Raw genomic sequence first — 13,743 nt, 5'->3', positions numbered from 1 at the left:
GGTACTTGAAAGGAAATGTTAGGTTATTATCATTCAGTTTTGTTAAACGAGAAGCTATGTCCCGTGCATTAACGTGTGAGCCACAGCACTTCAATTTATAGTACTTAAACATCATCGCTCAGGAGATCAGCAAGTGTTGTGCGAGGTGTATACCATTTGAAGGGCTGAACAAAATCATTCTGCCTGTTCTCTAAATAACCAACCATGAAATAAATTACAACACAATCATTAGTGTAGTGTAACAGTACATAGACCCTTCCACTGTCAGAACAAATGGATATACTAGTATTCAATATTGTTATTTTAGGTTCTTATGGCCAGTCTATTTTGAAAAACGAGTGTGCGTTTGACTTGCAGTTTTAAAAACACTGTAGTTTTTGTTTCTTTGTTCTGAAGTTTATTTTTTTTACATATATGTCCAATGTACATTCTTTAAATAGCCACTTGAAACCCTTTAAACCAGTAAAATAAGTCTATGTGAAATGATATCAGTGAGTGAATTGTGCATTTAGTCTCTAAGCAGAAAAAAGGTTGAAAAGCCAGGAAAACTCAAGATTAGATCCTTAAGTCACACCAAATAGATACGCAGAAAACACAACTGAATATAGCATAAAGATCGGAGCAGCTCCCATAAACAAATACATCATTGATCATGCCAAATGTATACTGTTTGCAAAGATGCTAAAACAGGAAGAACATTAACTTATCCCAGTTAAAATGATTCAAATATCTTTGTTGTACAACAAAAGCATTGGAACACAGTTCCTGTTGATGCACTGAGAGTCCTACATGTTAAAATCAACATGTACATAACAGCCACCATTTGTACAGTTAAATAAATAAATAAAATCCATTTAACAGTGCAACAGGTTCATCTACTCACATACTGTTAATATCTACAAAGGCATTTATGAAGTATATACAAATGCTTACCAATCTTATTTGGAAAAAAACAATAATAAACACACCTGCATATACAGTACCCAGCGCAGCTCTGATTTTCTGCAATGTTTAAAAAGCTTTAAAAAATGCTTTTTAATATGATTGTTTTATTCACAAAACAACAAAGAGAAAGCAGTTTAAAGAAAAATAGCAAAGGTAAATGTATTTATTTCCAAATAAAAAATGGCCAAATGAAAATGATTTCACATTAAGAAAAAACTGTACATTCAGTCTACATTAAAATCGAATTTAATACAGAATAAAATGTGAACTAACTTTACACTAAATTTAAATCTAGATAATTCCAAATAAAATGAGAATAGAATAACAGTAAAACATATATGCATAATATATTTAATTGTAGACTGAATGTAACTAATAGGCTGATGAATTAATGGTAACTAAAATGTAAACATTTTGAAATGGTTTGAATCATTAGAATTGATAATCTGTTTTAAATTAAAGGGGGCTCTATGAGAATTGAAACTGAATTCACACTCACTGAATCTATGAGTTCAAATCTATTTTGATTGTGCAATTAAAATAGCAAACATACCAGTACATACTTGACCATGTTTACCACTGCAAATCCATGTGGGGGGTTACTTACCCTTTGTCAATTTAAAAGCACTAAAGTCCCTTTGGACAAGTCCACCTGGGTATAAAGTGTCTAAATACAAACAGTATGATACTTCTTTTGAAGACAGCACCAGAAAATTGTGTTACTATTCCTTTGTCTTGTAAGGCAAGACCAAGTTAAGTCCCAAAAGAGTTACGTATAATTAATAACCTTTCAATTATTAGCATGCAAAAAATGTAAACCATAAAAAATAAAGGATTACAATGCTAATCCCATCTTGCTGAAAACAAAGCAGATTTCAACCTCATGTATATTTTTGATTAAAAACTCTAACAGTAGTTTGATTGTAATATATATATTGTTCAAGTGGCAGGTACCAAACAAATCCCTCAAGAAGCACAGTACAACGCCAGGGTGTCTGCAATTGTACCATGCTCATTTAAATAGAGCACTAATGAAAAATATGTATATATCTTTTTTTTTCTTTCTATAACCACACTGCTGCTGTATTAGCAACAGCTGTACAAAGCAGCCTTACATTAACAAGGTTTGCAATGTGGTCTAGAAAGTAGGGTCAACCGGAGGTACGAATGTTACACAAAACAGTTTTTCTCTTTGTCAATTTAAAAGGAACACAAAGAAAAGGGTTGATTTGGGAGTCAAGGGGGCGATGGTGGGGAACAGTGGTGGGTGGAGGGCTGTGGCAGAGTCGGCAAAAGTTACTGGTGAATGTACACATCCCGGTTCCATTCAGCGACGTCATTCCGTTTTTTGGATACGACCTCACCGTCCCTTTCGTTGAAGTCTCTGGATTTGTGCCGGCTGCGCTGTTTGTTGCGCTCATTGTGGTCCTGTTCCCGGTCGCGCTCCTTTGACTGGTGCCGTGACTCTCGGTGCCTGTGTTCACCCCCGCCGCCCCTGTGAGACTCGTCCCTGTGATTGTGTTCCCTGTGGGAATCGTAATGCTCGTCCTGCTCCTCTGTGAACTCCTCCTTGGGCTCCACGTAGGCCGAGTCCCTGCTGTCCTGCGTCTCCGAGTCAAAGGTCTCCTGACAGGCAAGGCCCCGGCTGCCTGCCCCGCCCCCTCCTCCGCTCCGGTGGTGGCGGTGGTGGTTATGGTGCTGTGCCGTGGCCGAGGAGGAGGAGCGATGCTGCGATTTCTTCGTAGGCTCAGTTCGGGGTTCCTCCTCCTCCTCCTCCTCCTGTTCTCGAGAACTGGTCCGTTCAGGTGCCGACTTCTCGCTCTTCTGTTCTCCCTGGGAGCCCTGGTTAGTGTCACACCATGCAAAGTAGTTAGGGTTGTTTTCACACACAAACACACACAAATAAACAGGCAAATTGAGCCCCCCAGGCAAGGATTAGGTAACTCGCTTTATACTCTGCTTTTACAATGGTAAACCTAACAGAGGTCAGTGAGTTCTCAAATACCTGTGAGGCTTCAAATAATAATAATAATAATAAAACAAAATGGAGTGCATGCAGCAAAGTCCCTTTGCTTTTTACAATAATTCTATTTCACATGCAATACTACCAAACTATGTACAGCACACGCAGTAAGGTTAGGGATATAATCAGTACACTATCCATCAGATCATTGCTAATATACTGTACAAAAGTGAATGGCTGTTATTTCTTAAGTAATGGGCCCGAAAATTATCTACATTGATTGATTCATAATTTTTTTAAGCTTGTAGTGCAAAAGCCTATTATTTTATCCTTTTTCTAAAGGGTAAAAAAAAAGTTACATTTAAATTGTAACCAGGTGGTGATGAAACTATAACATTACAAATATACACCCATCTGTTAGTGATTTTACAATTCAGCTGTGAAAGTGAGCAATTCTTTTAAATGTCATCTTTAAAATTGAAATACTGAGTCAGAAATAAAACATCTGCTATCTCAATAAAATGATTATCACTGTCTGCTCTGCGTAGCCATTTACTAACAAATGTTAGAAGTTATAAAATGAATAGGGGTATACAATGTAAAAATGTTATTTTAACAGATCCATGGAAGAAATAAAAAAAAAAAATCTGTGACAATTTTCGAATCGCTTGTAGAATGAAAGTAAGAGGCAAGGGAAGATACAGTAGCTCAGTATATAGGATAAGAGCTAATACCTCCTGGATTCAAATATTAGTATACTTGTTCCCACACAACCAGAGCTTGGAAAAGGGATGCTCATCAAGAAGCAATACAATTATTTGCTTTAATCTTCTTGACACATTACAAAAAAGAAATTTCAAGAATCAAGGAGACAGGCTTCTGTGCTATCCTACATAAATATATTGAGATAAAAGAAAATGCATTGTTATGCATAAAGTTAACAATGCTACTTTTTTTAAAAACCATTGAAACCATCACGTTTCCTTGAGTCTGGAAACTGCTATCCTGAAATCACTTTAAATGCCCTGTTGTACAACGGCTTGTGCAGCACCCTGCAGTGTTCTGTGGTAGTGGAGCCTGACTGAACCCAGTTAGATAGCATTCTCATGCATGGCTCTTTGGGAGATACCAAGAGAGGGACATTCTCACACGGTGCCACAAGGGGGCATACTTTTTAAGTTGGCCATACCCTGCATGTTTTGTTTTTCATATATCTTTGCTGCATTCTCCTGCTCATCTTCCTTCTCACTGGAACTCCAAAGCCCCAGATTGGATTTAAGCTTGGTCAGTACTTGTACCTGGAGGTTGGAGACAGGCACAGGGCTGGCTGGCAGGGCTGCTGTGGCCAGTGTGCAGCTCAGCAGAGGGTTAGGAGGGTTGCTGCTTGGGGGATGCGTTGACTTCCAGTAGGCTTCCAAATAGTCAGCCATGTGTTCACAGGCATCTTCCAGCTGATTCTCGTCCAGAATGACATCAAACATGTCCTGGTAAAGAATATGTCATTGCATATTATTCATTGTTTATCATACATTACATACAAATGTTTGTTATAATCCAGTTTATTGACACAACCAGCAATATCACATTTATACATTCTGGACACAAATAGATTATGTATTGATTTTTAGAGGTTTTACGTACCTGGCAATATACAAAATAAACCTATGTTTAGATAATTTATATAGTTTCTAAATACTTTTTATCAGAATTGGGTCCCAATTTTTACCTAATTCTGACCTGCCCGCAATCCTAACTGGAGCTAACAGTGTCCAAACTCAAACTGGTTTTAAATTTCGTACACATCTCGTGTATGGGCTTGACCTTGTAGAACTGCCTGCCTAAAAGAGACCCCAAATGTGAGTTGGGGGAAAAGTTGGGAAAAATCAAGCACATAATATACAGCAGAGAAAAAGCTACAGTAAGATTTATATTTTGAGTGGTGACTGATCATTTACTGTTAGGGACAGTCTCTTGCTCAAACCATTTGCTTACAAACAACACCAAGAAGTGTTACTCTGCCCCTCTAATTCTGAAAATCCTTTGGGCTCAAGAATGTTCTGTCAGAGCCGCCTCTGCATTTATTTTCCTCAGCTGCAACAAAATAATTGCCATCAGCTGCAGAAACAATCATGTTTCCATGGCTACAAACATTTTGATGTTGACCATTTGGTTAAAATAAACTTGAAGTGCAAGACGGTCTAAAAGCATCGCTTGCAAACAGATTTCTCTAACCTATAGCAGTACCAGATATCATATATGTTTCTTTCAAAACTGCCTATTTCAGACCTATATAGTGAACAGGTGTGAATGGAAGAAAACATATATAGAACTATTGTGTTAGCTGCAATTACTTTATTCGGCACATTAAGACATTTATATGCCTTCAACTAATGGAATAGATTCAAAACATTTAAAATAATGTTTGTAAGAACAGATACACAGGAACACAATCTGATACAATGAAAAACAGGCAGCAAAGGAAGCGGTTGGTACCTCTAGACTTTTTTTTAATTCTTAAATGGCATACAATGGGATAAAGAGAATAAGGTAACATTTAAATTGGATATTTCAGATTGGGTAAAATTGATAAACCATTGATCAAAGAATTTACTGGTGAAAGTTACTCACTTGAGGACACTGGGCCAGTTTGTCAGCTGCTACCATCTGGACATTCAAGTGCTTTGCCTGTGATTTCCCTCGGGATTTTATTAACCTCTGTAAAACCTTAAAGTAATAATAATAATTTAAAAAAAAACAAAAAAAAAAAAACATTCACAGTATTATATACATGTACAGTATCTAGTTGCTAATAACTTATTTTTTATATATAATTGTTTTCCAAGTTAGTTTTTCCAATATTTTGTCAACAGCTCTACTTACACATAACAAGAAGTCATAATGGATGACACTTGGTATATTGTTTTGTAGTTACTTAGAAATATATATATATATATATATATATATATATATATATATATATATATATATATATATATATATATATAGAGTACTGTGCAAAAGTTTTAGGCAGGTGTGAAAAAATGCTGTAAAGTAAGAATGCTTTTAAAAATAGACATGTTAATAGTTTATATTTATCAATTAACAAAATGCAAAGTGAGTGAACAGAAGGAAAATCTACATCAAATCAATATTTGGTGTGACCACCCTTTGCCTTCAAAACAGCATCAATTCTTCTAGGTACACTTGCACACAGTTTTTGAAGGAACTCGGCAGGTAGCTTGGCCCAAACATCTTGGAGAACTAACCACAGTTCTTCTGTGGATTTAGGCAGCCTCAGTTGCTTCTCTCTCTTCATGTAATCCCAGACAGACTCGATGATGTTGAGAATAGGGCTCTGTGGGGGCCATACCATCACTTCCAGGACTCCTTGTTCTTCTTTACGCTGAAGATAGTTCTTAATGACTTTCGCTGTATGTTTGGGGTCGTTGTCATGCTGCAGAATAAATTTGGGGCCAATCAGATGCCTCCCTTATGGTATTGCATGATGGATAAGTATCTTCCTGTACTTCTCAGCATTGAGGAGACCATTAATTCTGACCAAATCCCCAACTCCATTTGCAGAAATGCAGCCCCAAACTTGCAAGGAACCTCCACCATGCTTCACTGTTGCCTGCAGACACTCATTCGTGTACCGCTCTCCAGCCCTTCGGCGAACAAACTGCCTTCTGCTACAGCCAAATATTTCAAATTTTGACTCATCAGTCCAGAGCACCTGCTGCCATTTTTCTGCACCCCAGTTCCTGTGTTTTCGTGCATAGTTGAGTCGCTTGGCCTTGTTTCCACGTCGGAGGTATGGCTTTTTGGCCGCAAGTCTTCCATGAAGGCCACTTCTGACCAGACTTCTCCGGACAGTAGATGGGTGTACCAGGGTCCCACTGTTTTCTGCCAATTCTGAGCTGATGGCACTGCTGGACATCTTCCGATTGCGAAGGGAAGTAAGCATGATGTGTCTTTCATCTGCTGCAGTAAGTTTCCTTGGCCGACCACTGCGTCTACGGTCCTCAACGTTGCCCGTTTCTTTGTGCTTCTTCAAAAGAGCTTGGACAGCACATCTGGAAACCCCTGTCTGCCTTGAAATTTCTGCCTGGGAGAGACCTTGCTGATGCAGTATAACTACCTTGTGTGTTGTTGCTGTGCTCAGTCTTGCCATGGTGTATGACTTTTGACAGTAAACTGTCTTCAGCAACCTCACCTTGTTAGCTGAGTTTGGCTGTTCCTCACCCAGTTTTATTCCTCCTACACAGCTGTTTCTGTTTCAGTTAATGACTGTGTTTCAACCTACATATTGAATTGATGATCATTAGCACCTGTTTGTTATAATTGTTTAATCATACACCTGACTATATGCCTACAAAAGCCCTGACTTTGTGCAAGTGTACCTAGAAGAATTGATGCTGTTTTGAAGGCAAAGGGTGGTCACACCAAATATGGATTTGATTTAGATTTTTCTTCTGTTCACTCACTTTGCATTTAGTTAATTGATAAATATAATCTATTAACATGTCTATTTTTGAAAGCATTCTTACTTTACAGCATTTTTTCACACCTGCCTAAAACTTTTGCACAGTACTGTATATATATTATTTGTTCATTTAGCAGACGCCTTTATCAAAGGCAACTTACTGAGACTACAACTGGAATCTATTTCTTGTAACTGTTTCCTCATCCACAAAAGTAAAACTTTTGCTACCAAGAGTTTTCCTACAATTATTTGTTTTCGAGAAATTTCTAGAAATTATAAATTTCCATTGGGGTATGTAAACTTCTGACTACAACTGTATATATACTGTATGGTGATCCATAATTTATTGCATATATTATATACAAAATATTACAGTGCTCCCTCGCTATAACGCGGGTCTCGGAGGGGGGACACACAATATGAGCGTTATAACTGAAGAGTGTTATAAATGGGGGAGGGTGTGGGGGGTGGGGGGTGCTGTGGGACACATAACAACACACATCTGACTATAATACAAAATACAACAACTCCCTCTCTATAATGCACATATAGTGAAGCAAAAATGTAACTTTCTGTGAATTAACCATGCATCAACCGTAATCAATGCTATATTTTTTACAAGAAAAGCTAACATTCTCACTCATGGATCATTTTAATTAGCAGTTATTAAACTATAAATAGCCTGGCTAAATGGCGGTCTGGAGTTCAGTTTGAAGTGACAGACAAGCAAACCAAGTGTGAGAAGGAGAGCGGGTCAGGCGAGGGGAAGAGGGAATGGGCTCGCCCCGGGTTCGACTGCTGGAGAGGGGCTGAAGCGAAGCTGAAGCATCTCGTCTCCCGGAGAAAGCTGCAGCTCCTCTCGCAGCAAAAAAGTAAATACATTAGGAAAGTTAACCACGTAATAGGCCTAATATTTATTTCGTTATAAAATGAATACTGAATAAGATGTCTGTGTTATAAAGTGCCAGTGCAGCTTTTCTTCAGTTCATGTACTGTATCAAAAGGGAGAGACAGAAACGGAAGTTAGATCGAGAAGTTGTTTACAGTTTGAACAACACTGGTACTGTATTTACTGAAGAAATATTGCATGAATCACTAGTATAGGGAATTGGGGGGCATGCTGTAGGAGCATGATATCCGAGGCGCGTTATACTCGAGAGACTTATAGCGAGAGAGCACTGTGTATATATATATAACCAAACACCTTTGTCCTCTTTAGCACGCTCAATGTGTTTTGTTTTTCATTTTGTAACATTAACGTGATTTTTTCTTCTTCCAAAAAATACATTAATTAAAGAATGAAGGAAACGCTTTGAAAATATGTCCCTGTGTGTTGCAGAGGGACGGGTAGATAGTTACACTCTATTGTACTGAATGTATATACATGTTGATACATGATTTTGTGAGCTCTGCTGAGACCACAGGGATTCTTTCATTTTAAAAAGTCACCAGGATGTGACGGCCGAAACATAACATGATACAAAGGTCTTTTAAACAACAATGGGATCTTTCCTACCTACCAAGAAACCCACTCCATGAATTCTGAGTTAACAGTTTAGAAACATCAGATTTACTCCTTTCGGAAAATAAATGTGCAAATGAAATGTTCTGAAAAAAAACCCTAATTCCCTACGGATATAATTATACCGACTTCAGTTTTTGAGGTGCTTACATTTGAAAACAACTGTTCTAGTATCTTTAGAATGCTCCTACCTTTGGAGATGATATTTTTACATAAACAATGATTGGCGCAAGTGAAGTTTTTCCCAGCTGAGCTGGATGGTTGATAGTGTCAGCGTCCAGCACTACCAGCTGCAGGGTTCTTGCTAGTTCAAAGATTCGTTCAATTTCGCTTTGCACTTCAGCTAAACATAAAAAAAAGAACAAACAACAGTCATTATTTTATAATGTTAGTACTAAGGATTTAATCTAATAGCTGTCCACATGTTTTTTTATGATTATATGCGTGTCTCCATAGTAAAACATATACTTACAAAAACAACAACAAAAAGTTTACATATCCTCTATTATCTATGATTTTAATGACAATGACAGGGAAAACAGCTTTTGACAATTGACATGTGACACTTTTACTATAGGTTTGACAGATCTGTAAAGGGCTCTATTCTTGAACCATAAAAGTATGTAAATATAACTAAGACTGTTTTCAAATAATATTTTCAGAAATATTTTACACTGGGAAATGCATGGTATTACTCGACTGCTAAGGGCATTTAATCTATTGACACTGGAGAGGAGCATTGGGAGGAAACCATCTGTGTTAGCCACCTGTTCAAGCTGGTCATCTTAACATTCTACCACTGCTTTTGCTTACAATCATACAATCAGTTTGTTTCAATTTTCATTTGGAAGAAGAGTGTTAGTACAGGATTATCCAGTCAATTCCTAATAAACATCATGGATGTCAAAGTACCTCCACCACAAATGTTAAACATGTTTTGTAGAAAAACATAAAACCTCCAGTCTGTAGACCTGCAACTACAAGCTGGTGGAGAAGATGATTGGTTAATAGGTACACGAATCAATATCTTTGGAAGATATTAGAACTTTACACCCTGTATCTATCTATCTACCATATACTGTAGGAGATTCAGTTTCCCCGAAGTACTTATAAATGAAGCACTATCTGAAAGGATGTTCCACCATCCCACCAGATGAATTCCAGGTAATTTCATTCTAGGACAAAGCAGGGATTCAGCTTGCAATACACAAAAACAACCTACAAGTTTGAATGGAAATTATTTTTCAATATGTTTCAAGAATACAGCCCTAAGGGTGAACTTTTCCGTAGCTGAGGTTTCTCTGGGAAAGGGTTAAAACATTTTCAAAAGCCAGGAATGGAATATTCTCTTTAAGAGATTCAGAGAAAGAACTGAGGAGGGTAAACTGCAGTAAAATGCAGGATGACAGGAGGTGAAAACCGTGTTGAAGAGAAATGAAAGCCAAGATGATTAATTCCTGAAATCAGGATCAACTATATTCTCACTAAACCACTATTTAATAACACATGCACTTGCTTGTATTATTATTAGTTTTTGTTATTAAAAAAACATACTGTATTATTTAATTACTAGTATACCACCACCTAGAATAATTAAACATACTATTAAAACGTTGAAAAAGTTCCTGGAATAATGTATCTGAATCCATTGTTTTATTGTACTTTACTGTTGGCAAGGATTCTTAATTATAGCCTCTCACTGTTATAACTGTTCTAGGTTTTCAAAATGTTCAATCTATTGGACATATGAGCATGTATAATTAGAACATCTGGGAATGTACAGTATTTTATTGTAATTTTAAGTAAGAGACATAAGGTTAAAGCTCTATTTTTTTCTACTGAACAACAATTACTACTATTAAAATGCTAATTATGTTTTCATTAATATATGAATTATGTCATTAATTATGACGTTTCTAGTAATTACAGGTAATACACGTGTTCAGGCTCTTTAACACACATTTGGCTTCCTCTGATCTGCTCCTCTAATCTGTTCTTGAAGTACTGTAGTTGCATAGCACACAACAAACACTAAACACAAAGAAACAGCTAGATAATTAACAGCAAGCATATCATATACATACCCAAAGCATCTGGAAAGGGAGGGCAGAATGATGCAATAGAATGGAAAAAGCCAGAACAATCAGGTTCTCATACAAAGCATTGAAAATGTAATCACCAATTGCAAAAGCAGTAGCCGCAAGCACTGTACAACGTGTGGTACACAGCAACAAAAGATGACAACACCCCCTCAGAAACTGAAAATGCAGATTAGTGAGGAATCATGTAGAATGTTGTAAGAGCCAACCATAGTATTAGTATTAGTATTAGTATATGAGAAAAACTGATTCTGTAATAGCAACAAAAGGTGCAAAAAACTCTGACGAAAAGATGGGTTTATCTATTTTAAAAACCTTACCTAACCTAATAACATAAGAATAATGTATTTCCCATCCTTCTTGAAATACTTTCTCCTGCAATAGGATCAGTCACAGGTTTATTCTTAAGAGAGTAGATACGTCTGGATGGCACTGTCTTATGTAATTCACAAAGATGTCTCATCAAGAAATCGATTGCCCAGTGTTTTAAAGTGCTCTAATAAAGTCCAGGGGTGGCACATCCCAGCACGGTCTAAGATGATAAAATCTATTGTTATTTATATTTAAGTCTTGCATTTATTTTCTTCATGATTACCATACTCTTTACAGTATTAGCTGTTCCTGAAACTAAAACCCAACTAAATGTTATGGGCATTTATCCTACAAAATGCATGCATCGATGACGGGAGTTTCATTCAATTTCAAACTAAACCCTAAACATGCTCAGTTCAAAGTAAAATTGTACAACAATTCAATCTATGTGTGTACTAGTAAGCAGTCTATATAAATATACAATGGTCAGACAGGAGGAAGACGAGGAAGAAGATCCTGGATTCAAACCCCAGCTCAGCCCCTGATTCGTTGTGCAACCTTGGGAAGTAAAAATCTGTACTTGGGGAAAGGAGATATTGTTTCTCAGAGATTTTTTAAAGTCACCTCTGCAAATGAGCTGCCACCACCTGGATGGGCGGAATACACATGTGCTATGAATACACTAAAGAAAGAGCATTCACAATACTCACCTAAACTGGACCTTGTGTTGGAGCGCTCTATTATTGCATGTTTACTCGGATTGTTTAATACTGAGCGTTTGGCAAGTGAGATGTCGGCTGTGACCCGTGTGATTGATATTCTGAAAAGAAACCAACATAACGTTAGGTTATTATCATAACCCTGGTTCCCTGAAATAGAAATGAAACCATTACTGTATGGGTATTTACCTCCTAAAGACCCCAAAGATATACCAAAGCTGTTCGCAGAGCGGGTGACGCAGAAGTGGCCTGTCACCGAGGACATAAAAGTACTGCACTCACAGAACTCAGCGTCATTTTTCCTTCAAGCCTGCTGCAATCATGGACGCAGCGACCTTGAATGTTAATTTTTACATTTCTATTTCTGGGAACCGGGGTTATGATAATAACTCAACATTCCCTTTCAAGTATCAAATGTAACCATTACCTTATGGGTGAGAGTACCAAAGCCGTCGCAAGGGCAATATTACAGAACGACTGGAATGCTACAAGGCTACGCCGAGGGCCTGCCCTGTGCATTACCATTAGGAACCCCAGTAATAATTAGCCTGTGTTTTAAGGGTCGACTGAGAAGCCGCCCTAACTCTCTAGTTCTAAAACTATGGATTTGAGGATCCACTACATTAAGTCTATAGAACCTAGTAAAGGTATGGGGAGTAGCCCAATACCGCTGCATTGCATATATCCTTGACAGATGCACCCTGGAATAAAGCCCACAAAGTTGCAATGCTCCTGATGGAATGGACAGTAAGCTTTTCTGGAGGGGGCAAGTTGGCCAGCTCATAGGCAGTCCAAACCGTGTCTGCTATCCATTTGGACAGCTACTGCTTAGACAGGGCTTGACCATGGGACTTCACCCCATAGCAGACTAAAAATCATTTAGACTGTTTCCAGCTTTTCGTCCTGTCAATGTAGTATGCCAGGGCGAAACTGGGCAGAGTGTATGGAGCTGTCAGACTGAAATGGAGGTGGATTGAAAAGCCTCCAATTCCACAGACTGGTTTGTAAAAAGGCAGAATCGGTGCAGAGCGTAACCTTTGTCCTAGCCTCTGTAAAAATTAAGCAGGCTTTCGCAATAGAAAATGCCTGCATCTCACTCACCCGCTTTGTGGAGATGACAGCAAGCAAGAAAGCCACTTTCATGATAAAAATGTCAGGGGCTTAAATGGAGCCTTCATGAGTGCATTAAGCACAACGTTTAGCCTCCAGCAAGGAACAATTTCCTTCAAAGGTGGTCAGGAATCGAGCTCCTCGGGAGACCAAGTCAATTTTGACATGGCAAGCTGAAATAGCTCCCAGATAGACATTAACGTGGAGAAAGATTTCCATCAAATATGTCCTGCAAAAATTGCGGTATTACTGCCATAGAACAAGTCGTGGGGTCAAACCCACGAGGCAGACACCACATCTGAAAACACCCCACTTGTACCCGTACTGGACGGTGCTCTGGCACTCTGCAGGGTGTCAATAACCCTGTTGGACAGACCCATAAGGTCCCCCATGCCTGACTGAGCCGGTCGCAGCACTTGGGCAGTCTCCACAGCTGGCCGCTCAAGAGATGCATCAGGGTTGAAAACCAGTCTCCTGGGCTAGTAAGGGGCTATTACGAGCACCTTGGCCTGGTCCTGCCTGATTTTCTCCAGACACAGCAGGAGCAGGACAAGCGGTGGGAAGGCATGTAACAGTTGCCTCGGCCACTG

The 13,743-nt window shown here is 38.4% G+C and overlaps 1 protein-coding gene across 12 annotated transcripts in view; it reads right to left on the bottom strand.

Moving 5' to 3' along the window:
- Nucleotides 1-357: 357 nt before the first annotated feature.
- LOC117400251 (voltage-dependent L-type calcium channel subunit beta-2-like) overlaps nt 358-13,743 on the bottom strand; it is a 119,530-nt gene continuing 106,144 nt past the window's right edge. For 11 of the 12 annotated variants that reach the window (XM_033999890.3, XM_033999896.3, XM_059023141.1 and 8 more), the window contains 5 exons: nt 12,035-12,144; nt 9,105-9,256; nt 5,537-5,632; nt 4,207-4,392; nt 359-2,787 (listed from right to left, as the gene is read on the bottom strand). In XM_033999890.3, the coding sequence (XP_033855781.3) occupies nt 2,242-2,787; nt 4,207-4,392; nt 5,537-5,632; nt 9,105-9,256; nt 12,035-12,144 (1,090 nt within the window). In that variant the 3' untranslated portion in view covers nt 359-2,241. Of the gene's footprint in view, nt 2,788-4,206; nt 4,393-5,536; nt 5,633-9,104; nt 9,257-12,034; nt 12,145-13,743 lie in introns of all 12 variants that reach the window. The other variant, XM_033999889.3, reaches the window with a different exon arrangement.

The sequence above is a fragment of the Acipenser ruthenus genome, chromosome 4 (genome assembly GCF_902713425.1).
Source record: "Acipenser ruthenus chromosome 4, fAciRut3.2 maternal haplotype, whole genome shotgun sequence".
Lineage (NCBI taxonomy): Eukaryota > Metazoa > Chordata > Actinopteri > Acipenseriformes > Acipenseridae > Acipenser > Acipenser ruthenus.
The sequence above is the reverse complement of the archived record's forward strand: the minus strand, read 5'-3'. Positions and strand labels throughout refer to the sequence as shown.